Below are 26264 nucleotides of genomic sequence, written 5' to 3' on the forward strand. Positions count from 1 at the left end.
TTAGCAAAAAATAATTGTGATCTAGCATTTGCCCAAAAAAGAGTGAACAACTGATGTTCCTTCCAATTATATCAATTGAAAACGAAGTTCTTAAAATTATAAATTACGATGACCTAAAAAACAAATTTCCAGAAAAGTGAGTCAGAAATGGCCAATCAAGGTCACATTTGTAAAATGTTATTGTTTATTGTATTAGATAAAAATTTCCCCAAACTTCTGCCTTTGTCATTCGATAAACATTTGTAGAGCACCTACTATGTTCTAGGCACTATTCGACACCTTGGGGGTATTATGGTGAACAAAAGATTCCCTACTTCTATGGGCTACACAGTCTAGAAAGAGGAGACTGATAAAGACCAGGTAAAGAAATACTAATTGCAAATTGTGGCAAGTGCTTTCAGGAAAACAATAGGATTTTGAGATAGAGATTAATGAGAATGAAGGAAAAATATCTCTACTCTGAGGAAATGGCATTTAAGCCAAGATCTGAAGGATGAAAGAGAAACAATACTGTGAAAATAGGGACAAACGTTTTGAGCAGATGGAACAGTATGTACAAAAGCCTTGAGGAGAGCCCCCATAGAGAGCTGTGCAGATTGTTCCTGGCACAAACATACCTGGCCCAAGGGGTAAGAAGGTGCTGAGATCCAGCCTATGTCTGTTCCCTAGGCCGTGTGCCATGGTTGGGGAAAAGGAAGAGGTTTGTTTTTCTGCTTCTCACAATGACACCACATGGGCTAGCAGTAGCTCTGGCTTGAGGTAGAAAGGAGCTCTTAGTACTGTCCTTAGTCCTTGGGCTGCAGCTTGAGTTCAAGTCCTGGGATCCTCGCTCAGCTTCCAGATGCATGTCTCCATATGCCTGCCCATAGGCTAAGCCTATGTTTGATTTTATCAAATGGCAATAATTCAAATTTATGTGGCATTTAAATCTCATTCAATCTTTAAATCTCATTTAGTCTTCCAATATCCCTGTAAGATAGCTAAGGCAGGCATTTTTTAAATATACATAACAAATAAAAAATAGATTTTAAGTGTTTAGTTAGATACGTTTCAATAATTGTATAGCTCCTTCTATGCAACACCTAAATCAAATAAAGAAATTTCCAACATGCCTGAACGTTTCCTCCTACCACTGTCGAATCATACATCTCAACACCACTAGTCCTAAGGAACCACTGTTTTAATTTTTATCACCACTATGATCAGTTCTGCCAATTTTAGGTCTTCACAGAAATGTAATTGTGCAGTAAGTATGATATTGTGTCTGGCTTTTTTGCTCAATATAATGTTTTGGTTTTCTTTTTGAGATTGATTTAGTCACATTGTTATGTGTATCCATAGTTCATTCATTTTTTATTATTGAGTAATATTCCATTGAGTGAATATACCACAATTTGTTGATTTGTTATCCTACTGATGATATTCGGACTGTTTCTAGATTGGCTATTTTGACCAAAGCTGCTATAATGCACAATTCTTTTTGTGGATATTTATTTTCTTCTTTTGGGGATAAAACCCAAGGTAGAATTCTGAGTCATAAGGTACGTTATATTTAACTTTGTTAGAAACTGCCAGTTTTTCAAAGTCATTATACCATTTTACATTCTCATCAACCATCTATGTGTTGTTGTTCTACGTCTTTGCCCAATTTGATGTTAGCCAGTGTAGTGGGTCTAAACCAGCATGTGGCTTTATTTTGCAATTCTCTGATGACTGATCAAATTGAGCACCTTTTCATGTGCTTATTGGCCATTTGTACATCTTCTGTTATGATGTGTCTATTCAAGGTTTTGTGGTGACTACTATTAATTCCATTTTATAGATAAGAAAACTGAGGCACAGAAGTCAAGTGATTTGCCAAAGATTCACAGCTAACAAGTAGCAAGCTCAAGTATTTTATTCACATGCCCTGATTTTAACTAGTATTTGATTTCCAATATACTGGACTTTTTTCTACTATGGATCCCAACCTCAGCTTTCTTATCTGTAATGTTCTACAGTACCCTGAACCTTGCGACCTATTAGACAAGGGTAGGCAAGGGTGCAGTAGAAATGTACAGACACGGAGAAAGGAAACGGGGAATGATTTTAGGTTAACTGAAAACAACAGGGATTCTTTTTCAGACAGAATTCAAAACCATTTCACTCTAACTTTGAGGTCCTTGTGTGATGCCTGATGCCATCTCAGGCAGGAATTTACTCTCAGTCTCAACTACTCAGTGTTGCCAAGCTCAAAATAAACTCTTCTTGTTCAAGGGCAAATGTGTTTCACTGGGCTACATATAACTCCCTTCAGCCTATTTGGTTTTAATTCAATCAGTTAAAATAACCACAGTTTCTGCTGTCCATATGCCACATTGCACTAAATTAATATTTGGTCGATGAAGTGTAAATGCTCCTAAGTGCTGGATTTTCTCTCATATATCTGGAGGAGATGGCAAATATGTAGTGTATGTTTTGTGATTTTTAAGTTTGGGAAGTAAATGCATTTTGGAGTTGAACTGTCATTGAAAATCCTTACTTTTCCTCAATGCCAAAGGTAAATTCGTGAAGGAGCAGTGAGAATGAATAACTAGCTCTGGTTGTATTTGATACACGGATTTTGAGTGTTGAGGATTTGAGAACCAAGTGAAACTTTGTGACCTCCCTTTCAAATCAAGAAGACACTGTCCTAGCTAGACTGGCAGCACAGATGGAAGGCGCCTATTGCAGTCCTTTTCATCCTCTCTGAGCAAAGTCTTGGATTTTTCCCCCCAAATAATGAATGAAGTGAATAAGCCATTGAACTTCTAATTCCATTCAATGCCCTGCTCTCCTGCGAGGTGCATCCGGTAGGTCCAACAATGCCAGAGAAGAATTACGTTGGCATATGCAGTTGTTGAAAAAACTCTGCTGAGCAGTCTTACAAAGTGGCCAGAGCACCCCAGTTGGCCCCTCCGGGGTCTGCTTTCATGGGAGTTCGGAGTCTGGGACAGAGTGAAGAAAGGGAAGTGGGACAGAAGTCTGAAGATGGAAGGTCCAGGCCAGAAACAAAAGGGCTGCGCCAATGTCTGTAAGGGGAAGACTGGAATAATAGGGACGAGGCCAAAATTCAACAAGATGAGACTTTAAAGTCTTCTTAAAAAGTATAATTACAACTTCTTTAACTTTCTTTTTATTTCTCCCTCTGTTATTCTTTCTTCTTCTTCAGTTCATTAAATGCTTTTTTGCTGCTATGTGCTGTAGGTCAGATGCTCCTGACATATGTACAGCAAACTCGATCTGGCATTTTTAGGAGAAAAGAGAAGTTTTTCCTTTCAGCCGAGAGTAATTTTAATGGATAAAGTGGCATTTACAGTTCGGTGTTTAAGTGACAGTGTAGACTGCCTTTATAATTGCTGGATCCTATCACACAGGTATAAGTCTTCACTATTATGTTTGAATGTGCAAATACAAGTAGCTTCTTCACGTCTCTTTCACCTTAGTATTTTGAATTCTCACTGTGGTTAATTACAAAAGATTCTCTCTTCTATACTAAGGTTTGATGTCTTGTAGTTATGGAGATAAACCATTGGTCAATCAGTGACGTATTTCTTGTGGAGGTAGGAAGGTGGGCAATTTGTCAGGAGACTGACAAATTATCATCTACGATTATCGTCTACGGAACTCCTGGGCTGCAAAGTAAATAGAGAAAGAAAACCTGGAAAAGGGAGAAGACCTCTTTGGAGATTTATTTATTTATCACTTAACCAAGAGGAAGAGGAACCTTTCTAAAATTTAGACTTAGGGGCCTAGATTTCAACTTATACCTGGACACAAACTCCAAACAGAAATGTTCCTGAAAGAGCTTATGTGAACTCCTTTTGGCTGGCACTCGATAGAAAAAAAATAAATGAGGGTGGAAGGAGGAGAATTTTCTCTACAGCTTGACTGACCACCAAAACTACCCAGATTACTCATGCAAATCACTACCCACTAAGTGGGGGCCGCCCAGGGTAATCAGCTGCTCTTGTGCAATATGGTAAGTGTGTAAAAAACACCAGTTCCACCAGTAGAAACATCTTCTTGGCTTTATCCAAAGAAAACTCGAATAGATATAGGATTCTATTAATGAGTGAGACACGTCTACATCAGTTTTTTTTTTTTTTTTTAAAGCAAACATTCCTGATAAATAACACATGTTTAAAGCAGATTTCTGTGCACTCTAGGGAAAAAAAGATCAAGTGTATTTGTTCTGAAGTATCAGAACATATTTCCAATACAAACCAAGTAGCTGGGTAGAAATAAATCATTTTGTCTTTATGGCAGAGATACTCTTTTTTGAGCTAAGTGCTCTAGTAACTTTTTGATACCACAGCATGTTAGAGCCGTAAGTGGCCTTTGGGATCTAGTTTGACCTCCTGAATTAATAAAAGAGAAAGCTAAAAGTGTTTTTTTAAAAAGTCAGGGAAAAATTGAGACGATTACAGTTGATATCAAGAGATATCACCTAGTCAGATCCTTCTGCAGAAAGGAACGACGCAAACTGCCTTCATCTTTGACTCATAAGAAAGGTGCAAGTCCCACCCACGTAGTTAAACCTTCCTTGCTAAATTCCTGCTTATTTTGAAGTTGACAAAGGCCAAGGAAGCCCATTGTGAAATGTTTGTTTGGAGGAACAGAATCTAAACTTACCCTTCTTGTCATGGTCATTTTTTAAAAAGAAGATGACAGATTTGAGCCCCTGGAGGGGAGAGACTGCAGCCATGCTGGAAATAAGAGGATGCTCTTTCTGGTTTGTTGTTGTTTTCCATGTGCTTCTAGAGATATCAGTTTTATCACCGTAGCTGAGAATGGAGCTGAGAATGTGGTGAACAATATGACAACAATTTCCTCCCCAGTGTGTGCCTGAATGGCTAGCACGGTCAACACATAATCAGACAATCTACATTTGCACTGTTGCTGCTGACAACTTCATTATGCTTGTGATATTCAGCTGAGTAATTCATTTCCCGAGCATGGCAGTATCTCCTGATATGCTTAATAGGTTGGACGTAATTTCGTAAGTCTTTGAAGATGAATGTCTCCCCTCATGCTCACCTTTGCCCTAATATGGGAAACAATGAGAGCTACCATTAGGAAACGGCATTGTAGTGTTCAACGTTTTGGTGCAGGTTGGGTCTCCAAACCACAAAGGCAGGAAACATTAGTGATCGAAATGATACACTAGATGTGGGTCACTTAATGTCCCTTGTAATGAATGACTTGTTTGCCTGCCTCTGCATTTAACCTTCATATGCCTGGGGCATTCTAGAAAATAAGGTGGCCCTGCCCAGGACATAAAATTAGTTAATTAATGGCTACAGGGGTGGGGTGGGCTTTGGCATGATCCTCCTACAGCCACTTCCACTGAAGTGGAAGAACTAGACGAGAAACAAGAAATGTGACCCATGTGTAATATCCAACGCCAAAGCTGTCATTTTTCTTTAAAGCTAAGGACAAAAGAATAAAATGCACTCCTTTGAGTTCTCTCTAATTCAGTTCAATTAAACATATATGTATTGAGCTGAGAGGCAAAGTCAAAGGTTAGTGAGGCCTGAGTCCTGCCCTCACAGAGTTCACAATCCAGTCAGGAAAGTAGAACCCCAAGTAACTCTAACGAAGTTAAACTGTGCTGAGAGGGCTAACGTAGTTACAAATACTACAGTGGGAGAAGAGACATTCATTCTATCTGGGAACAGAAAAAAGAAAGTTAATATGCCGTCTCCAAAGACTTCAGCCTTCACCCACCAGCCAGTCTGAATTCTTTTGAGAGAATCTGGTTTCCTAAGAATCTTTCTTGAGTCAACTTCTTAGTTCTGAGAGTTAGGACGCCCCATCTTATCTGACTTCCAAGTATTCTTGGTCATCACTGATAAGGATCAGTTCCAAGTATCCCAAATAAAAATGGAGACATCAACATTAAGACAGGTCTAAGAATCTTTCACTTATCCTTTTACTTACCACTGCGTCTGTGTTCTTGACTTTATAAAAGTAAATCCTTCTAGGTAGACTCTTTCTTACCGGCAGCTAGAAAACAGAAATGGATTTTGTACTAATCCATTTCAGTGTAGATATTTTTGATATTAAGATTTTCTTTACAAAAAAATAAAGAGGAACAGAATACCTAAGAATGGGAGGAAGAGGAAGAGTCTGCCTAAAACTCAGCAGTCGTTTATCTTTCAGTACTTTGACTCATTAGCTTGACCACTTTGACATGTCTGTTGAACATTTGCTTACCTCGTGAACTTCGGTTTTCATGCTTCCTAGTAAAGATTCATATGGTTTGATGGGTAGGGGTACATGTGCATTGGGTTTTGAAATCATGTCTAAACCATGCAGTCTGCTAATTGCTTTATTGTCTTGATCTGAGTAAACTCTCTGAATTGTAAATGCTTAAATTATCAAATCCTAGGGCATTAACAATTTCATTTTTAAATTACGTGAGAATTCTGCATAACACTCTTAAAGTGAAGATACAAAAATCATCTTGGGCTTTGAGCTGCAGATAAAAGACCTCCCCAGAGAAATGACCAAACTGAATGAGGGGTCCCAACATCTCTGTGATGGCTCATAGTCACCCCCACCCCACAATCCCACCACAGTCCAAATCTTACCATACAGAGGCATGGTCAAGATCCAGTTAGCAGTCCACTTATTGTAAGTGCTATTCTTTATAAAATCCAGTGCATCAAAGAATGCAGATGGCCTTGGGGACGGTAGCAAGAAGTGACCTATGCTAATTCCTCTTGGAGAGATTTAGGTGAATGCTGCCACCTATTGATAGGTGAAATATATGCCACAGATTCTTACTCCCACCCCACATTGTGCTAAATGCTTATCAGAGCAGACCTCATTATTACTCAGTTGGCCAAAATATTTTAACAGCCCTGAGTTCATAATTCTTCATTATTTGTGATGAAAAATAACTGTTATACTAATTCAAAGCAACTCACAAATCGTTTTGCTGGAAAGAGGCAAAGGAGAGGGCACAAATGCCAGGAACTTTGCAGAGATCTGGGTTTGAGTTTGAGCTCAGCCCCTTAGCACACATAAAGAAGTTAATCAACCTCTCTGAACCATAGTTCCCTCATCGATAAAAAGCGGGTAATCCTCTTTGCAGGGTGTGAGAATTCGGTGATAGCACTGCATGGCACACAGGAGGCGTTTGATCAGTGGCAGCGTTTATTATTTTTTTTCCACTGAGCTATTAAAAAGTAACTATTCATGATGAAATGATTGGAAGGTAATATGACAAATCACATCACGATCCAGACTCCGGTGAACTGTTCTGAGCTGCTCAATTATCCTTTGGCAATGCTACTTGTCTAGTATAGTATCTTTGACATCCAAAATTAGGACAGTGTGAACATAAATATTAGAACTTTAAGTGTGCCAATTGAGAAAATGAGGATAAATGGGCTTCATTACCGAATGTGTCCTGACTGCCCCAGAGGATCTATGGGGCTGCGCAGATAAAGAATTATGATAAAACTTCGGAGCTGTGTATAAATGGGGCTTTGTGACCTGCTGGATAAGGTTGAGACTTAGAGCCAGACCTAGGAGGTTCACATTCCTTCCTCCGCGTGGTGTGGGGGATCCCAGGCTCACACAGACAATAGGGGATTCATAGCTTCAGAATTCTAATGATGACTGAAAGGAGGGTGGCAGCCAGAACAAGAAGACTTTTCAGAAGCAGGGACCCTGATTATCACATCGGTGCTACAGCCCGGAGAGAGGCTGCCGAGAGGCAGTATGAGGCCGTTCTTGGAAAGCTGTCGGTGAAGTGTTTGTAACCTCCTTAAGAGAATTCCATTTCTCGAAAATGCAGCACCGGAAAAATCTCACATGATTCAGTCAGATAAATATTCTGTCATCAAATCACACTAGAAGTTATACGAACCATCTTTTTTGAAGACTCTTTTCGAATGTCATGAGTCTAGTCTCCAAAACTTAGGGAAAAAAAAAAATCCAAAAGAGGGTTTCTCAGGGTATTTTGGGACCTTTACTTTTAGTTTGAAAGGTCAACTGGTGCTTTAAACAAAATAATCAAGAAATACCATGGCTATGAACAGTCTGCACCTTTTGAAAAGGTCTGCTTTGAATTGAATAGCCATTGCCCTCCCCCACCCTTTTTTCTTTTTTCTTTGGGGCTTAGAAATTGAGAGGGAGGAGGAGGAACAGTTTCACATTCATTACTAACAACTTCACACATAATAAGCATGTTCAGATACACCCTGGGGTGTTAGTTTTCTTTTCCTATTTTTTTGTCTCCTTTTTAGCAGCTTTTCGATAAGTAGCACATTTTATTTTTGAAAAAAAGAATTGGAGCCGTGATTGAGCAGCCTCGCCCTAAGGAAGGTCAGGAGATTAGGGAGCGGAAGTAGGCTGGCCAGACTCTGCTGACCACAGTAAGGGACTGCCGCTTTCTTCCCATAATTTAATTTTGAGACTCCATTGAAAAGGCACCCCCCCCCAAAAAAAAAAAAAAACTTTTCTGAAAAAAAAAGTGAAAAATTGTTAGAAAATGGTCATCAAAAAGTGATCAATTTAAATTTATGTCTTATAAACAAACCACATAGAACTAACCGCGGGGCCGACAAGCATTTGCAATGATATATGGACAGTCTGAAAATATGGGCATAATTTTGTAGGAGAGAGTGGCATTAGGAGCTTCTGACGTTGGTGGGCTTTGGCCTAATTTCATACATATTCTGAGATTCTAAATGTTGCACCTCGCAAATCAGAGAACGGTGAACTAGAAGAGACGTTTGAATTTGACTGGCCCAACTCCCTCATTTTACAAGTGGGAAAACTGAGACCTCATGATAGAAAGTGACTTGCCCAACGTCATACGGCTGATGAGGAGCAACTCGAGGACTCAAACTAAAACTCCCCATCCTAACCGGGGTTCTTTCCACTAAGCTGAACAACTCCGAGATGGGAAACTGCAAATCCTCACATTTAACCTGGGAGTCCTCTTTCTTATGAAACTCTACACACATCCCCCTGCAAATGGCCCTGTGGGTTGCCAGAGGTAGTTCATCTGTCACGGCCTAAAATGACTTCTTTAGCTGCTGCTAAATGACTTCTTCAAAGCAGTCCAGGCCATTCACGTGGCTCCAAGAACTCAGCCTCCTGTTCTTTTCTCTATCTTCAAAAGGTGCGCAGACCATGACGTGAATGCCTAAATTATCTCTATGTTTGTGTACTGGGATCGACTGATGTCACCATCTGCCATCATACAGGTTAAAACTTTAAAAGTCGGCTTCTTTCTCACACTCTCTCACTTCCCCCCTTGCTCCCATCTGTACCATTGACGAGTCCTGAACATCTACCTCCTGTATTCATCTCCTAATTATTTACGTTTTCACAGCACACACACACACACACACACACACACACACACACACACACCCCGCCATCAATGTCTTCCTGCTTCCAGATTCTTACCACTTCAGTTCACGGACCACAGTGGCTAGACCGGAGAGATCTTAATCGGCTACACTGACATTCTCCTGCTCAAATCTCCATCGCATACAGGACAGAGTCCAAACTCTTTCGCTTAGCATTCGAGCGCTCCCCAGTCTAGCCCCTGCCTACTTTTGGAGACTAAATTCCATTCGGTCTCTCCATTACCACTCACTCCAGCCCAAATGGACCACTGTCACTTCCCAAATATTCTAGGAACTCTGTGCATTGACTTCATTTCCTCCTCTTCTTTTCAATCCCTAGGGATCTTCATTCCTCCAGCTCCAGTTCAAATGCGTCCTTCTCTGTGAATCTTCCATAAGCATCCCAGAAGGAAGTAATAATTCTTTTGTGCTCCCTAAGCACATTGCTCATACTTTTTCTTGGCACTTATTTAATTCTGCCCTGTATTATAATAAGTTACATCTCTCTCACTAAACAAATCTTTTTTATCTTTGAAAAGATGCCTCATTCATCTTTGTAAGCCCTCCTCACCACAGTGCTTCATCAGATGCTTTGCATATAATAAGCGCTTTCCTTTGTTAATATTTGTTGAGCACTTACTATCTGGAAGATACAAAGTGCAAGATCTGGAAGAAAAAGATAGAAAATAATTTAAATGCAATCCCTCTCTTCAAAGGAACTTTAATCAGTAAGACAGGTTCACAAATAACCAAAGCAAGTGAACCAACTGTGGGGGTGGAATTGGGTGAGGGGGAAGTGCTGAGTACGGAACAAACATTCTCAGTGTTCCAAATGAGAACGCTGGTATTATGATATGGAGGGTGGGGGAAAGGGGGAGCGGGGAGGGGAAGAAAAAGCAAGGCTGCTTTTAAATCCCATCTCCGTGCCATGGTCAGCATTAGAGTCTTGTCGAGGTCTGGCAGTCCAACCCATCCTTTCCCTCATACCAGGATAATCTTCCTAAAGCAAGCCTCTGATCATTTAAAACCCTGTTCAAATGTTTGCTGTTGAATGCATCAAGCATCAAATAATTGTAGGCTTATGCTAGGAATTATGGAGAATACCAGTTTATAGAGATGAGACAAACTCCAGGAAACAGCTGGAGAACAAAAAGCAAGAACATGCTGTAAGAGGGATGGGGGTGGGGGGCGAAGCAAGTGTGTAATCAGTATGGGCTGAGATTAGTCAGGAAGGAATAATCGGAGGAGGAAAGCTTTCAATGGATGGCCACTTGGCAAGAAAAATTAGATGCACTAAATGAACTTTGGGGTCCCTTTCAATTCTCAGACCCCCGTTATTCTTTGAAATGGTTTATTCTTTCATTCAACAAATACATGCTAAACACTTCAACAAAATAGTGACTAAATATTTACTGAATGCCTTCTGTGTGCCAAGAACTCTGCTAGACACTGGAAAAAAGACTTTGCACTTAAACTCTTACAGTATGATGGGGATGACTGATGTTAAACAAGTAAGTTCAACAAAATGATGGGAGGGTATAAGGTGCTATAAGACCACAGAGCAGGGACCCTCACAGCCCAGGGGCTAGAAAAATATCCTTTAGAGCTGAGGTTTAAGCCAAGACTCTAAGGCTGTACATGAGTTAGACAAAAGGGACTGAACATTCAAGCAGAAGAATATATGCAGAATTCTGGAATTAAGAGAGTATGGCATGTCCAAGGAATTGAAAGATATTCAAAAAGACAGCATGGAAGGTGAGTAAGAAGGTGGCAGGAAATTAGATGAGAGGTAGGCAGAGCCAGATTATGGAGATTTTTGCTAACGTATTTCAGAGATTTCATATTTCATCAATAGGCTTTTGGTAACATTAAAGTATTTGGCACAGTGTATCTAATCTACTAAGTACTTAATAAATGCCTGCTAAAGAGTGGATTAATGAATGTATCTCCTCTGCAATGGATGTGGGTTTATGAAATGACTCAGATTTGAGCATTAGCACCAGGAGGCAATGCCCCTATTACAGGAGGCATCATCCCCTTAGGTTTGCAAAGCATACTGAACTCATGACCCCTACGAGGCAGCCCCTAACCTCAGTAAATTACTCAGAGTCGCCTGGCTTATGCCAGCAGATGGTATTTAAGCAGATCTGCATTAAAGTCAAAGTTTTTCTACAGATAAGGCTAAAGTTCTACATGGCAGTCATTTGGGCTTAAACTGAGAAAAGTTAGCCTGACTCCTATTTAATTCCTGATGGGGGTGGGAGGGGAGAAAAAAAAAAACAGCCTTCTGAACCAACCTCAGGCACATGAATATTCCCAAATTAGATTACTCATAGCAATGCTTCCATGGACAAGTAAGTCCAAGAAGAGAAAGAGAAAATATGTTCCAGAGAGAGATTTTGCTTTCATATGAGAAAGAAAAAATAAGACAATTGTGAAAAAGCTAAACGGAGCTCTTTCTTTAGATGTCCAAGTTTTGTGAGTCATTAAGCCTTGACTCAGATCCCAGCTCCAGAACAGCACCTGTCAGGAATGAGTAAGCTGCCAGGTGAGATGTTGTCTCTAGAAAGGGGCAGATTTTCAGGAATACAAGATGCCATTCCCAGGATTCTAATTCATCACCAGATCGAAGATTAACATTCTACCCTCTAGTTTATTACCAAGACTTTTTTCCCGATTTGCTACAGAGTCACATTCAAATCTGGGTAGTTGAATCGCCTCCAGGTATAAATAACAGACCACAGTGTCTAGTAGAAGGGTCCCAAATTATTACTGAAGTCATCACAGCAGCTAAGCTTTCATTTGGCAGAGAGAGAGAATCTGAATAGAGCTTTAGATTCTTAATGCTGTCGCTAGGGACATGTGTATATCTGTATGTGTGTGTGTGTGAGCGCGCGCGCGCGCGTGCATGCGCGTATGTGTGATATTCATATGTGCTCTCAATCAGAAATGTCTCCCTGTGAAGGTCATTTGCCATTTTATTACAGAAGGAAACATGAAAAATGCCTACATAAGCAGCTTTCTAGGAAACCCACTTGTGTGTCTTTTTAGTCATGTGAAGCATAATGCCGTGAAAGTAGCCAGGGATACCCACATGTGGCTGGCATGGAGGATGCGCAGGAATCTTCCTCCTAAGACTGAGCCCCTTGGTGTCCTAAGTCCTTGGTCTGCAGACTACTTTTTTGGAAGCTGCTCAGACAAAAACTTGAGCATTGGTTGAGCAGCCCTGACTAGATTGGGAGCTCGTAAAGGATTGCATAGGTGCCTTGAATTGAGGGGATGTGGCTGCCACCTGTGGGCTTCTGGTCCCAGGCAGCTGTGGGAGTAAGGGGGTGACTAGCCCCAGGAGAGATATAGAACATTTGTAGTCACAGATTGCTGGATGGGCTCTTGAATGCCAGACAGTATTTCTTTCTCTGCAGTTGGTATAGTGCAAAGCTAACTGGCTGCCTCACTGCCCCTTTGCTCATCTTTGAGTGACAGTTGGTTCTGACTCAGTCTTGTTTGACATGAAGCTGCCTGTCCCTGCATTCTGTTCTTAATGGAACTCACAGATACAATAGGCTAAAGACACACCGAAGTCATGGCATCCTTTTACTACATGCACAAGAGCTTGAAAAATCAAGCCTTCTCGGGGCTGCAGTCCAGAAATACACCTACTTTCTGAGCCAAGCTGTTTCCCTCTCCCCTTCTCTCCCTGTACATCATTTGCTCTTTTATTTTGCATTAAGAGTAGCTTAGTGATCATGGACTTCGGCTTTTGCCTGTAGTGATCCCGTTCGCATTTTATTCTTTACACAGAATAGGAAGGAGGTTCGCCTGCTTTGCGCAGAGGCTGAGCCACAGGAGAAAGCAAAGCCACTGTGATTTATTGAATGAAAGCACTGGACAATTACCAACAACTTGTTCCTCTTCTGCCTCAAACAACCTAAACTGGTAAGTCAGATTTATTGTTTTCTTTCTTCATGTGAATGTGGGGCTTTCTTAGTCACTGATGGTTTTTAAAATGTGTGTGTGTTGCTGCGGTTTAAATGATATAAAAAACCTGCATCTTCCAAACTTAGCTGCAGGCGGTCCATGAAGAATGCACACAAACACATACTCAGTGGTCTGCGACAGCACATACACGTGCATGTGAGGAGGCAAAAGGATGGGGATGAAGAAGCCCATTTCTGATAATTGGGCATTTTGTTTGCAGCAAGCTTAAGGACATTATGTGCCTGCATAACTGATTAGCATTAATGATGAAAAATAAATTATTCTTTTGTTGTATAAGATCATTTTCTAATCGGGTTCCTGAGTACCTATAAAATACCTGTTGGATCAGGTAAAGATGGATCCCATCATTCTGATAATCCCGAATACAAACCCAGACATATTGGTGTCTTAAGTCCAGTTTGCAGGTTAGACATGCAGAGTGGAATGCCAGCATGCTGTCCGTCCTGGCTCAGCAAGCCCATAAATAACACCATGACTAATGTTAAGAATACCTGCCTAGGGAGACGCAGTGGACACACGGCCTGCAAACCCTTGCTCGATCCACTGCCACTTTCGTACCCATGTTCCTTAAATCTTTTCTTTATTCTACATGGTTAGTAGTGTGCACTAGATTCAAATTGTGCTATTTTAAGTATCCCGTTTGTACCTATGCTGGTCGTTAGCCCAGCCAAGGCTTCTGAAAGTATTATTGATAATCTAGGCTGTTTTTTCTATGCTGGGCCCCTAAAACCCCCATATTCACTTGATTTCTTCATTTCCTAAATAGTATGTAAGCCAGCCTCTGTAGAAGGGGAACACGAACGGAGAAAGCTCTTTCTTTTCCTAGCACTACCACCACCGCCAAGTATCCTTGGTCTGTTGTTTGCCTGCCTACTGCAAGACTTTATGGCAGCATCAATCCATCTTTGGTGGGCTCAGAGTCCACATGTCATACGGAGTTTAATGTCTTCGGTGAACTCTATCTGCAGTATATCACTGGCCGTTCACATGAAGTTGCGGTCTTGGGTGCTGACAAAGATGGACGATGTTAGAACAGTGAGTAGCATGCTTCCCTAAATAAAAACCAAAGTTAGGAAATCTGAGAGATGGGTGATGTTTTTTGCCTAGTGGAAAGTATCCCCAGGCCACGCAATCCTCAATCACAAGAGCAGGGTTGTTCTCCCATGAAATGATGGCATTCTAACAGAAAGGAGACAAAATTGCCTAGTGGTTAGAGATGTCGGGTTGGCAGGGCACTTTTGCTGGTTGCCAGCTAAGACTAAGGGTGTATCTTTGGGAAATTGCCTTACTCTCCCTGGATTTCCATTCCTCCCATTCTTGGTCGTTTCAAAGAAGACACGCTAAGCTCAATTAACGTATCCATGAGATACTACCTAAAGCTTTCTTGTTAAAGGGTGCAATAGGCAATCAAGATCACTGTTCATGCACTTTAATCCAGAAAGCATGCATCAGAAACCCACAGATGACTATTTATGTGGGGATCAGGGGATGGATGCTCCTTCCGCCATCTAAGGGATACAGAACATTGTGAAGGAAGCATGATCACACTTAAGACATTAGAAGGGAAGAATAGAGCTAGAAAATGGCATTTTAAAAAAAACTTCGAATTCAAATGAATAGGTCATATAAATAACTTTTTCCCATATTGATCAGTAATAACTGATTTTCTAAACTTACGATGCCAAGATACTGAAGATCTCGAGTGTTTTGAAACAAACGACCATGCAAATATTTGGGGAGAGTTAGTTCAAGAGTGAGTAGAAGGCACGCATAGAACTTAGGACAACTTTCAGTTATTCAAATTACCCCCATACCTATGCACATGAAATTGGCAGCTGAAAATGTACTACGATTTGAGGAGTACTAAAAGGCTCATTTGCCCCCCTCAAAAAAATATTGTCCCATCTCTAAGATTAAGGTACCTGAAATTCTTTTGTCAAGGATTCAGTTAAGTATTGCTGTCTTTTATAAGGTAAAAAAAAAATTCTTAGGAAAATTAATAAATTAAGCCACTGGTACCTTACCGTAAATTAATGTATTAAATGTTTTCCATCTCAGGGGAAACCCAAAGGATGTTGTATTAATATTATATTAATTCTTTTGTTTTCTACTTATTTCATACCTTTCTCCAAGAGCTTCCCTCATAATTATTTCACTCTTGATCTGAAAACTAAGGAGCCTTTAGGACAAGCTATTTCCTTCTCTTTATGGAATGCTTGGATTAGACAATACCGTCTAGATTTCCTCTAAACCCTTGAGAGTCATGTAGAAAGCTGAAATCACTATCCTTCTCCTTTTAAATCCACTCTCCTTCCTGAATTCCTTTTTTTTTTTTTTTTCCAATTACTGGCGGAACATTATGCACCTCGTCAACCAAGCAAAGCTCATAGAAGTTATCTTCAGGTTCCCTGATTCCTTTAGCCCCTCCATCTAATCAAGTTTGGTCCTTTTAACTTCTTTCATTTTTTAAATCTCTCCAGCCCTTTCCATCCCCATTGTCATATGCAATAGTTGAAGTCACAGGGAGTTTTTAAAGAGTTTCATATTTGGTCATACTCAGTCACTGGTTCCACCACACCCACTTCCCTTCCAATTACCTTTTGGATGCTACCAGAGTAATTCTCTAAAAATATGTTTCAGCTTTTCCTTAAAGTTCTCTAGTGCTTCCCCATTGTGAAGTTGACGTCTGTACTCTTTATCGTGGCATGCGAAGCCCTTGACGGCCTGGCCCTGCTACCTCTCCAGGCTTCTTTCCCAGATCTTGGAATGATGGATGAAATGTACTCCTGTGGGCACCGGTCTACCAGCAACACAGGGGCATTTCACATCTCCATGTCCTAACCTATTGTACCTGGATGCCCTTTTCTTTCCTTCCTGCTAGTTGAATCCTCATTCACTGTTCAAAATCTTGCTCAGGGATCACTTTTTCTAATCCATTTCCCCACACTCCCTTCTCTCACGACCACCTCCTATCACTTGCAAAGTTAATCACTCACCCCTCCATGCTATTTCTTTGCCTTAGGCATTTAGAGGTTAAGATCTCAGATACAGACCCATGTTGCCTGGCTTTGAATTCCAGATCTGCCCCTTACTGGTGCCTCAGTTTCTGACTACATAAAATGGGGGTAATAGTAGTCCTTCCTTCACAGGACTATTATGGGATTTGGTGAGCTGACACATATAAAGGCATTATTCTAAAGAGGTCCTGGCTCACAGAGAGTACTATAGAAGTAAAAGCTATTATTATTAATTCATAATTTCACATATCACACTATTTCATAACTACATACACTTGCGTCTTCCTTTTTAGCCTATGAACTCCTTGGAGTAATCAACTTGTTTCAGTGTGCCCAGGACTCTCCCAGTTTTAACTCTAATTCCTGCATCCTGGGAACCCTTCAGACCCCGGCAAACCAAGACAGTTGGTCACCCTAAGAGGAACCCTGCCTTATTCACTTTTGAATCCCCAGGGTCTATCATGGGATACATAACTTAGATCTACAAAGTAGATCATTCATAAGGCTTTACTGAACTACAGGATCAATATTGTCTTTCTACCTTCTTTCTCATAAACATGCTTTAAAACTTCAAAAATCAGTCTTCTTGCTCTGACGTCACAGCTGACTTTTCAAAACTTATCACCGAGTAACTGAATATATTATTATTTTTTTTAATGCACAGGAACTGGAAAGGATGCTTCCACCTTATTATATATCATCAGTATGATAGAATTGGCCACACTTTAGCAATCAAAGACATACCTGTCACGTTAATAGCAAGGGGAGAATAGGAGGGGGAGGTCATACTTTCTCTTCTGTCTAGTGACAGGCAAGTAAGTTGCAGTCTGAAGGTCCCTAGTTCACATCACAGCCTGAAGAGTAATCTTGTCCCTGTCAGAAATGTTCCCTTGCATGAATGTATCTGTCTACCCAGCTGTCACAAATGGCTAGAGCTCCTGTTTCTAATATGCTTTGTTTTATAACTGCTCCTCATCTAAACTGACTCAGATCTTTTTTCACAGTACAAATACAATAAGAAAGTCCCACAACCAATCTGCTATGAAACAGGGACTCTGGACATGCCAGAACTCATAATAAGGGCAAGATCTTGTCTTCAGAATCAAGGTCTAGGAAGAAGAAGCTGACAGACAGCCAGACCAAGCTCCCTCAGACAGAATAATAGCAGGGTTGCTAAGAGCATGGGCTTTGGAGCCACAGTTCAAATTCTGCCTCCTCTGTTTTACTGGCTGCAGGATCTTGGACAAGTTACCTAACCTCCCCAGGCCTCAGTTTCCTTGTTTGTAAAATGAGACTATAATAACAGTACTGACTTTCTCATAGGATTTTATTACATTTTGTCTTAGCCTGTGAAAACAAAGCCTGAGACGAAGCCGATTAAGATGTTCTATTAGGTACTGGGAGATACAAGCCCCGGGCATCAGGAGTGAAGGAAAAAGGAAAGTGAGTCAAAGAAAGAGGGAAAACAAATCCAGGTGGTAACCGAACTAGCAAGGCTTCACAGAAAAACACATCTCATTGTTTGCATGTGATTGCCTCCAAGAAGCCCTCAAAACAGTCCATAGGGGATGAATGGATAGGAAATTATCTGCTGGCTCCTTCCAGTCTCCTATCTTTCATTGGTCCAGGTTTTCCTATTTATTTTCCAGATATGTTACCCAGTTTCTCAGGGTAGCCATGAGTGAAGCTGGAGCCTTCCTCCATGGATCTGGCTGGGTTAGAGCTGGCTGCAGCTACTGTCACAAGCAAGCATGATGGAGGCCATTCCAGAACCTGCCCTTTACTTGAGACAGCTGGTGGTGTTAGGAGAAAGGATGACGGTTACTTGAGCAAATGGCCAAAGCCCAGGGAACAGGTGGTTTTGAAGTAAATCTGAGGAGGCTCCATTCTCTATAGGTTATTCTTGACATTTTGGACCTGGATTCTCCAGGCTACTATTACTCTTTCCTGACAGCTTGGCTCTAGGTGTATTATTCACACATCCTCAAAAGTTTAGCTGAAAATCAGGCTGTCACAGAATAGAAGTTTTAAATTTTCATAAAGACCAGTTTACTTTACGGTTTGTGTTTTTTGTGCCTCCTCTAAGAAATCATTGTCTTATTCAAGTTCACAAAGATACTCTTCCTATGTTTTTTTCTAGAAGTTTTATAGATTATGCTTTTGCAGCTAGGTCTAAGATCTATTTCATTTCAAGTTCATTTGTATACATGATATGAAGTAGGGATTGAGGGATTTTTGGTTTTGGGGGTTTTTTTGTTTGTTTTTTGCATATAGATATCCCATTGTTCCAGCATTATTTGTTGAAAAAAAATTCTTTTTCTCTAGTGAATTACCTGGACACCTCTGTCAAAAATCAATTGATTATATATATATATGTAGGCTACTTATGGGCTCTCTATTCCATTTCCTTCATCTATATGTCTATTCTTATTTCATCGTATTTATCTATATAGCTATTCTTACATCAGTATACCACATGTCTCGATTACTATAGCTTTATAGCAAGTCTTGAAATTAAGTAGTGTAAGTCTACCAACTTTGTTTTTCTTTTTCAAAGTCGTTTTGGCTATTTTAGATTCTTTCCATTTTTATAAAAATTTTAGAATCAGATTACAAATTTCTTTTTAAAAGTTCTGCCAGAATTTTTATTGGGATTGTATTGAATCCATAGCTCAAACTGGAAGAACTGACACCTTAACAATACTAATTCATCTGATCTAATCCACGAGCAAGGTCTATCTCTCTATTTATTTAGGTCTTTTTAAATTTCACCTTTTAATGTCATGTAGTTTTAAATATACATTTTTTGTATATATTTTGTTATATTTATTCCCAAGTATATTTTTGTAGATTAAATTATTCTACAGAACTTTCATGTCATCTGCAAATGAAGACTGTCTTGCTTCTTTCTTTCCAATCTTACTTCTCTATTTTCCTTGCCTTACTTCACTGGCTAGAATGCTCAGTACAATAGAAAAAGTAGGAGTGGACATTCTGGCCCTGTTTCTGATCCTAGAAGGAAGCACTTGATCCTTAATCATTAAGTGTAATGTTGGCTATAGACTTTTGCAGAATCTCTTTGTCAGCTTGAGGAAATCTCTTATACTCCTGATTTTTTTTTTCTTTTATCATGAATGGATGTTGAATTTGTCAAATGCTGCTTTTTCTGCTTCTTTTAAAATGACCCTATTATCTTCCCCTTTATTCTGTTAATGCAGTGAATTACATTGATGAGCGATTGAATGTTACACTAATCTTGCTTTCCTAGAATAAACCGTGCTTGACCATGATGCAGTATTCTTTTTGTATATTACTGGATTTTCTTTGCTAACATGTTGTTGATATCTTTTGCTTCTATGTTCATGAGAGACATTAGGTAATAGCTTTCTTTTCTTGTAATGCTTCTTTGGTATCAGGGCAATGCTGGTGTCAAAAATAAAGCCAAATTTTTGGAAGAGTTTTGTGTAGAATTCGTATTATTTCTTCCTTAAAAGTTTGGTAGTCTGTAACATTTAAAATGACTTTTGTTAAAGACTTTGAGATAAAAAAATTATTAGGAGATATATATATATAATCTCCTATAATTTTTCCATAGAAATAACTTTCCGTAGAGTATCTCCCCCTGGCTAACTATCCCCTAAAGTCTAATCCTATAGCCATGTTGCAGAGACCAGCCCACCTTCCATTAACAGATCTGTAACCCTTTCTCTTTAGACCTCGAACTTTCATGTCATCTGCAAATGAAGACTGTCTTGCTTCTTTCTTTCCAATCTTACTTCTCTATTTTCCTTGCCTTACTTCACTGGCTAGCATGCTCAGTACAATAGAAAAAGTAGGAGTGGACATTCTGGCCCTGTTTCTGATCCTAGAAGGAAGCACTTGATCCTTAATCATTAAGTGTAATGTTGGCTATAGACTTTTGCAGAATCTCTTTGTCAGCTTGAGGAAATCTCTTATACTCCTGATTTTTTTTTCTTTTATCATGAATGGATGTTGAATTTGTCAAATGCTGCTTTTTCTGCTTCTTTTAAAATGACCCTATTATCTTCCCCTTTATTCTGTTAATGCAGTGAATTACATTGATGAGCGATTGAATGTTACACTAATCTTGCTTTCCTAGAATAAACCGTGCTTGACCATGATGCAGTATTCTTTTTGTATATTACTGGATTTTCTTTGCTAACATGTTGTTGATATCTTTTGCTTCTATGTTCATGAGAGACATTAGGTAATAGCTTTCTTTTCTTGTAATGCTTCTTTGGTATCAGGGCAATGCTGGTGTCAAAAATAAAGCCAAATTTTTGGAAGAGTTTTGTGTAGAATTCGTATTATTTCTTCCTTAAAAGTTTGGTAGTCTGTAACATTTAAAATGACTTTTGTTAAAGACTTTGAGATAAAAAAATTATTAGGAGATATATATATATAATCTCCTATAATTTTTCCATAGAAATAACTTTCCGTAGAGTATCTCCCCCTGGCTAACTATCCCCTAAAGTCTAATCCTATAGCCATGTTGCAGAGACCAGCCCACCTTCCATTAACAGATCTGTAACCCTTTCTCTTTAGAACTCAGGTCCCCTAAACCTCTCTGAAGGAAGAAAAAAAAAAAAAAGAAACATCTTTTTTTAGAGCAAATCCCAAAAGTTTTAATTTTTTTATTAAAATACCTTATATATTGATTAGTAATTAGTATACCCATACAGTGCAATACTACTCAGCAATAAAAAGTAAAGCACTATTCATAAGCAACAATATGGATAAATCTCAAAATAATTAAGTTAAGTGAAAGAAGGCAGATTTAGGGAGGGGAAAAAGCACATAGTGGTGATTCCATTTATATAAAATTCTAGAAAATAAAACCTAATGTATAGTTTCAGAAACTGGACCAGTAGTTGCCTGGGAACAGTGAGCCTGAAATAAATAAATGTTAAAAAATATATTTATCGAGCATTTATTTCAGACACTCTGCTAAACAACAGATATGTATTATCTCATTTAAAACTCTAATATCCCTTTTAGACATGAATATTATAATTGAGATGAGGAATACTGTTAAGGACGAGGAGATTAAGACTGAGGGAAGCTAAATAACTTACCAAACATCATACAGTTAATAAATACAAAAGCCAAAACCTGAAGTTAGATCAACCTGATATCAAAGTCTCTACTTGCAAAACTGTGCTTAAAACCACTATGATTACCTTGAGGTTAAAGAATGGAATAAAATATAACTATAGATCTCAACCTATGGAGTTTTTCAGCCAAACCAGCTACCAAGGAGGGCTCTCTGAGAAGTGACATCTCAGACTTAACACAACAAAAACAGTTTCCACTGTCAGTTCTCCAGCATCTATTTTACCCATCAGGTATTTCATTCAACACTTGAGTCTCTTTTTTTTCCAGTTCAATTCAATGCAAAGATATAGAGAGTACTATTGCTATCATTTTCAAGACACTCTTATGGGTGCCTATAGGGATTACATGATATATTAGTAAAGTTTCCATCAGGAATCATATGCCACATTAAACAGAGTAATTGAGGAGAGGTTAATGTTTTATACTTCTTTGTTACATTTATTTCTATGTATTTTAATCTTTTTAATGTCATGCCATCATAAATGGAATGGTTTCCTTAATTTCATTTTCATTTCATTGTCTTTTAAATCAGAAAGGAGAAAAGAATTATAAATAAGAGACAGACTTACAGCGTCTTATATTTATACTACCTTTTATAGTTACCTACATAGTTTCTTCACCTATGCCCTTTCTTTCTTCATGTGGATTCGAGTCACTGTCTAGTGTCCTTTTATTTCAGCCTGAAGGACTCCCTTTACTATTTCTTGTAGGGAAGATATGCTATCATATTCTCTGTTTTTGTTTATCTGTGAATGTCTTAATTTCGCCTTCATTTTTGAAGGGTGGCTTTGCTATATAAAGAAAATCTCATTTGACAATCTTTTTCTTTCAGCACTTTATGTAATTCCACTTCCTTCTGGACTCTATGGTTTTCTAGTGAAAAATCTGCTGTGAATCTTTTTGAGGATTCCTTGTACAGAATGAGTTATCTTGTTGTTTCCAAGATTTTCTCTTTGTCTTTAGCTTTTGATAATTAAATTATGATGTGTCTAGGTGTGAATCTCTGAGTTTATCCTTCTTGGTATTTATGAAGCTTCTTGGATGTGTGGGTTTGGTTTTTTTTGTTGTTGTTGTTGTTTTTTATCAATTTGGGGAAGTTTTGGCCATCATTTCTTCAAATATTCTTTGTCCCCATCCTCTTTCTTCTTCTTGGACTTGAATTATATGTACACTGGTACACTTGATGGTATTCCACAGACCCTGAGACTCTGTTCATTATACTCATTTTTTTCTTTTGCTCTTGAAACTGGATAATCTCAATTGATCTGTCTTCAAGTTTTCTGATTTTTTTCTTCTGCCTGCTTATATCTGATATTGAACCCCTCTAGTGAATTTTTTTAATCTATTTATTTTAATTAGTTTCAAGTATACAATACACTGGTTAGACATCTATATAGTTCGTAAGATGATTCCCCCAATTGCTCCCTCCCTCCCCTGACCCTCCACCTAGCCAACATATTAATGCTAACTGCATTCGCTATGCCATGCTCCCCATCCCCATGACCAACTGTCAACTACTAATTTGTACTTCTTTAACCCTTCACCCCGTTCTCCCAGCCCCCCAAACCACTCTCCCCTCTGTCCATCACCAAATTGTCTATTATATTTGTGAGTCTGTTTTTGATTAGTTTGTTCTTTTTATTCCTTAGATTCTGCATATAAGTGAAATCATATAGTGATTATCTTTCTCTGTCTGACTTTACCTTCTAGGTCCATCAAAGCAATCTTTTCCTATCCTCTTCCTTTTAGTCTATGTGTGTTTTTTAATCTAAGTGAATCTTGTATTTTTTCTTCTTAAAGAAGTCCCTCCAACATTTCCTGTAATACTGGCTTGGTGGTGATAAATTCCTTTAGCTTATTTTTGTCTGGGAAGCTCTTTATCTGTCCTTCAACTCTAAACAATAGCTTTGCTGGATAAATTATTCTTGGTTGTATATCCTGTGTGTAAATCCTGTTCATCTCATCAAATATTTTTTGCCAAGCCTTTCTGTCCTGCATAGTTTCTTTTGAGAAATCAGCTGTCAGTCATATGGGTGTTCCCTTTTATGCAATTATTTATTTTTCTCTTGCTGCTTTTAATATTCTTTGTATTTGACCTATGACATTTTAATTATGATGTGTCTTGGTGTGGGCCTCTTTGGATTCCTGATTTTTAGAATTCTCTGAGCTTCCTTATGTCCATTTCCTTCACCTGGTTAGGGAAGTTTTCCATCATTATTTCTTCAAACAGCTGTTTAACATCTTGATTTTCTTCAGTTACACTGATCAGATGGATATTTGGACCCTTAATAGTGTCCCATATGCTTCTTAAATTATTTTTATAGTCTTGGCATCTTATCTCTTGACATTCTGATTGTGTGTCCTTGGCTTTCCCATCCTCTAGATAGGGCATTTGATCCTTTTCTTTATTCACTTTGTTTATTCCATTGTTTATTCCATGTAATATATTTCTCACCTCAGATAATGTATCATTCATTTCAGACTGGTTCCCTTTTATAATTTCCATGTCCATTTTTATGTTTTTTATCTCTTTGTTGAAATTCTCACTGAATTTATCTACACTTCCCAAAAGTTCATTGAGCATCTTTATAATCAGTGTTTTGATCTCTGCATCTGTTAGATTGCCTGACTCCATTATTCCTGGATCTCTGTTCTGTTCTCTCATGTGGTTGCTGGTTCTTTGTCTTCCCATTTTGGCTGCCTTTCTGTATCTATTTCTATGTACTCAGAGGGGTTCAGCTACAGGCCAAACTTAGCCCAAACCTCTACCCCTCCGGGGCTACCTGTTAAGATTCAGCAAGCACTCCATAAGTGCTGTGCTTATAGTTGCCTTAAAAGGCCACACCAGAAACTGAGGCCAGCTGGCTCCAGTGTGAGTCTAGGCACTGCTCAGCAAGGAGCACCTGACTCACTGAGGATACACCTGGATGTGGCTTAAGTGGGACTGTGAGTTAGGGGAGGCGGGGTTATAGGGAATCCTCTGGGTGGAGCGACCTCTGTTATCCAGTTTGATGACTTCACAGCTACGGCAGCGCAGTGTCTGGCACACTGGGAGTGGAGAGGGCCCAACAGAGAACAATGGATACCACCGGCACTTCTGTACAGAGCGAGTCTTGCTTTACCCTCACTCCGACGATGTCTTCCTGTAAGTCTCTGACGCCCCCTGCGCGCAGCCAAATTGGCACTGGTGCTCAGAGCCAGCAGGTCCGTCACCATGAAAATCTGCTCACGGACACAGCCCCTTTAAGAGGCGTCCGCCACTACTTCAGCCTCTGTCTCAGCCGCTGCAGACTAGGCAGCCCTGCATCCTCGCCCCATCCTACTTTCTGCCCTTGCACGGTGATTTCTTGTATTTCTCTCGTTGTATGACTTGTTCATCTAGATGCCAGGTAATTTTTCCTTGCTGCTGCTCCTTGTTTCCATCACAATTTTGATTTGGTTACCAGAGGCATGAACAGAGCCTCTATCAGCTATGCCAGTTTTTTCCTCCCTTCCCCTCTAGAGAAGTTTTAATTTTAGTTACTGTACTTTTCAATTCCAGATTTTCTATCTGATTCTGGCTTTATTTTTAAAATTCTACCTTTTTATTGATATTCTCTATTTGGTGAAACTTCATTCTCATAATTTCTCTCATTTCTTTAGACATAGTTTCTTTTAGTTTCCTGAACATATTTAAGATATCAAATTTAAAGATTTTGTCTCACGAATTCAACATTTGGACTTCTTCAGGAGCAATGTTTTCAATTGCTTCATCTCTTGTGAATGGGACATATTTTTTTGTTTCTTTGCATGTCTCCTTTTTTGTTGTTGTTGTTGAAAAGTAGGCATCTTAAATAATATAAAGTGGCAACTCTAGAAATCCGATTATTCTCCCCACTCCTCATGTTTTTTGTTTAGTGATTTTTTTCAAAACTAAATCTGTAAAGTCTGTATTTTTTGTCACATATGGCCACTGAAGTCTGTGCTTGCTTCACTTAGTGGTCAGCTAATGATTGAACAAAATTTCCTTAAATGCCTAGAACCAAAAAGTCTCCCAGTCTTTGCAGAGGGGCTCTGTGTGCATGTTGAGGTGAACCTTGGATTCTCACCAGGCAGTTGACAGCTCTGCCTTTGCCATCACTTCTTGCTTGCACAGAACCTCAAAGTCCAGCAGAGACGAGCGAGAGCTTAAGACCTTCTCAGATATTTCATGCGAATACTCCCAACCCTGGGCATGCATGTGGACTGATGGATCCCCAGGAATGTGTCAGAGCTTTTCACAATCCTCTGTTGGTAGTCAACATCCCATTCCCCAGCTTTTCCTTTAAGCTTTTTGGTTAGTCTACTGTTTTTGCCTCATTCTTACCCACCACCTCAGGCAGCTGTGATATTAGCAATTGCTGATGTTTGTTTCTGACAGATGCCTCAGAGGAAATGGTTATTTTCACTTGGTAAGCTCCAAGTCAGGTCAAATAAAGAAAAGACTTGTGAGTGGGGTCTTCCAGGGAACCACTAGACAGGTCAAATAATGATAATTCTTCCAAAATGAGGTTTTGAAGGAGCTGCATCATCATTCTACTTCATCCAATGGCTGCCAGACTACTCTTTTTATACTATGAATGTAGAATGTTGATCTTCATGACTACCACAGAGCTGGGGAAGATGGGAATCAAACAAGTTAGAAATGCCATAAAACTCACTGTTCTTACTGAATTCAGCCACTTTTCTTCAATAAACACTT

The 26264-nt window shown here is 39.3% G+C and overlaps 1 protein-coding gene across 1 annotated transcript in view; it reads left to right on the forward strand.

The window, feature by feature from the left end:
* Positions 1-26264, forward strand: part of ANKFN1 (ankyrin repeat and fibronectin type III domain containing 1) — a 330895-nt gene that overhangs the window by 201343 nt on the left and 103288 nt on the right. The window contains exon 3 of the mRNA XM_015599115.1: positions 13194-13328. Within this exon, the coding sequence (XP_015454601.1) occupies positions 13194-13328 (135 nt within the window). The remainder of the gene's footprint in view (positions 1-13193; positions 13329-26264) is intronic.

The sequence above is a fragment of the Pteropus alecto genome, unplaced genomic scaffold (assembly GCF_000325575.1).
Source record: "Pteropus alecto unplaced genomic scaffold, ASM32557v1 scaffold98, whole genome shotgun sequence".
Classification (NCBI taxonomy): domain Eukaryota; kingdom Metazoa; phylum Chordata; class Mammalia; order Chiroptera; family Pteropodidae; genus Pteropus; species Pteropus alecto.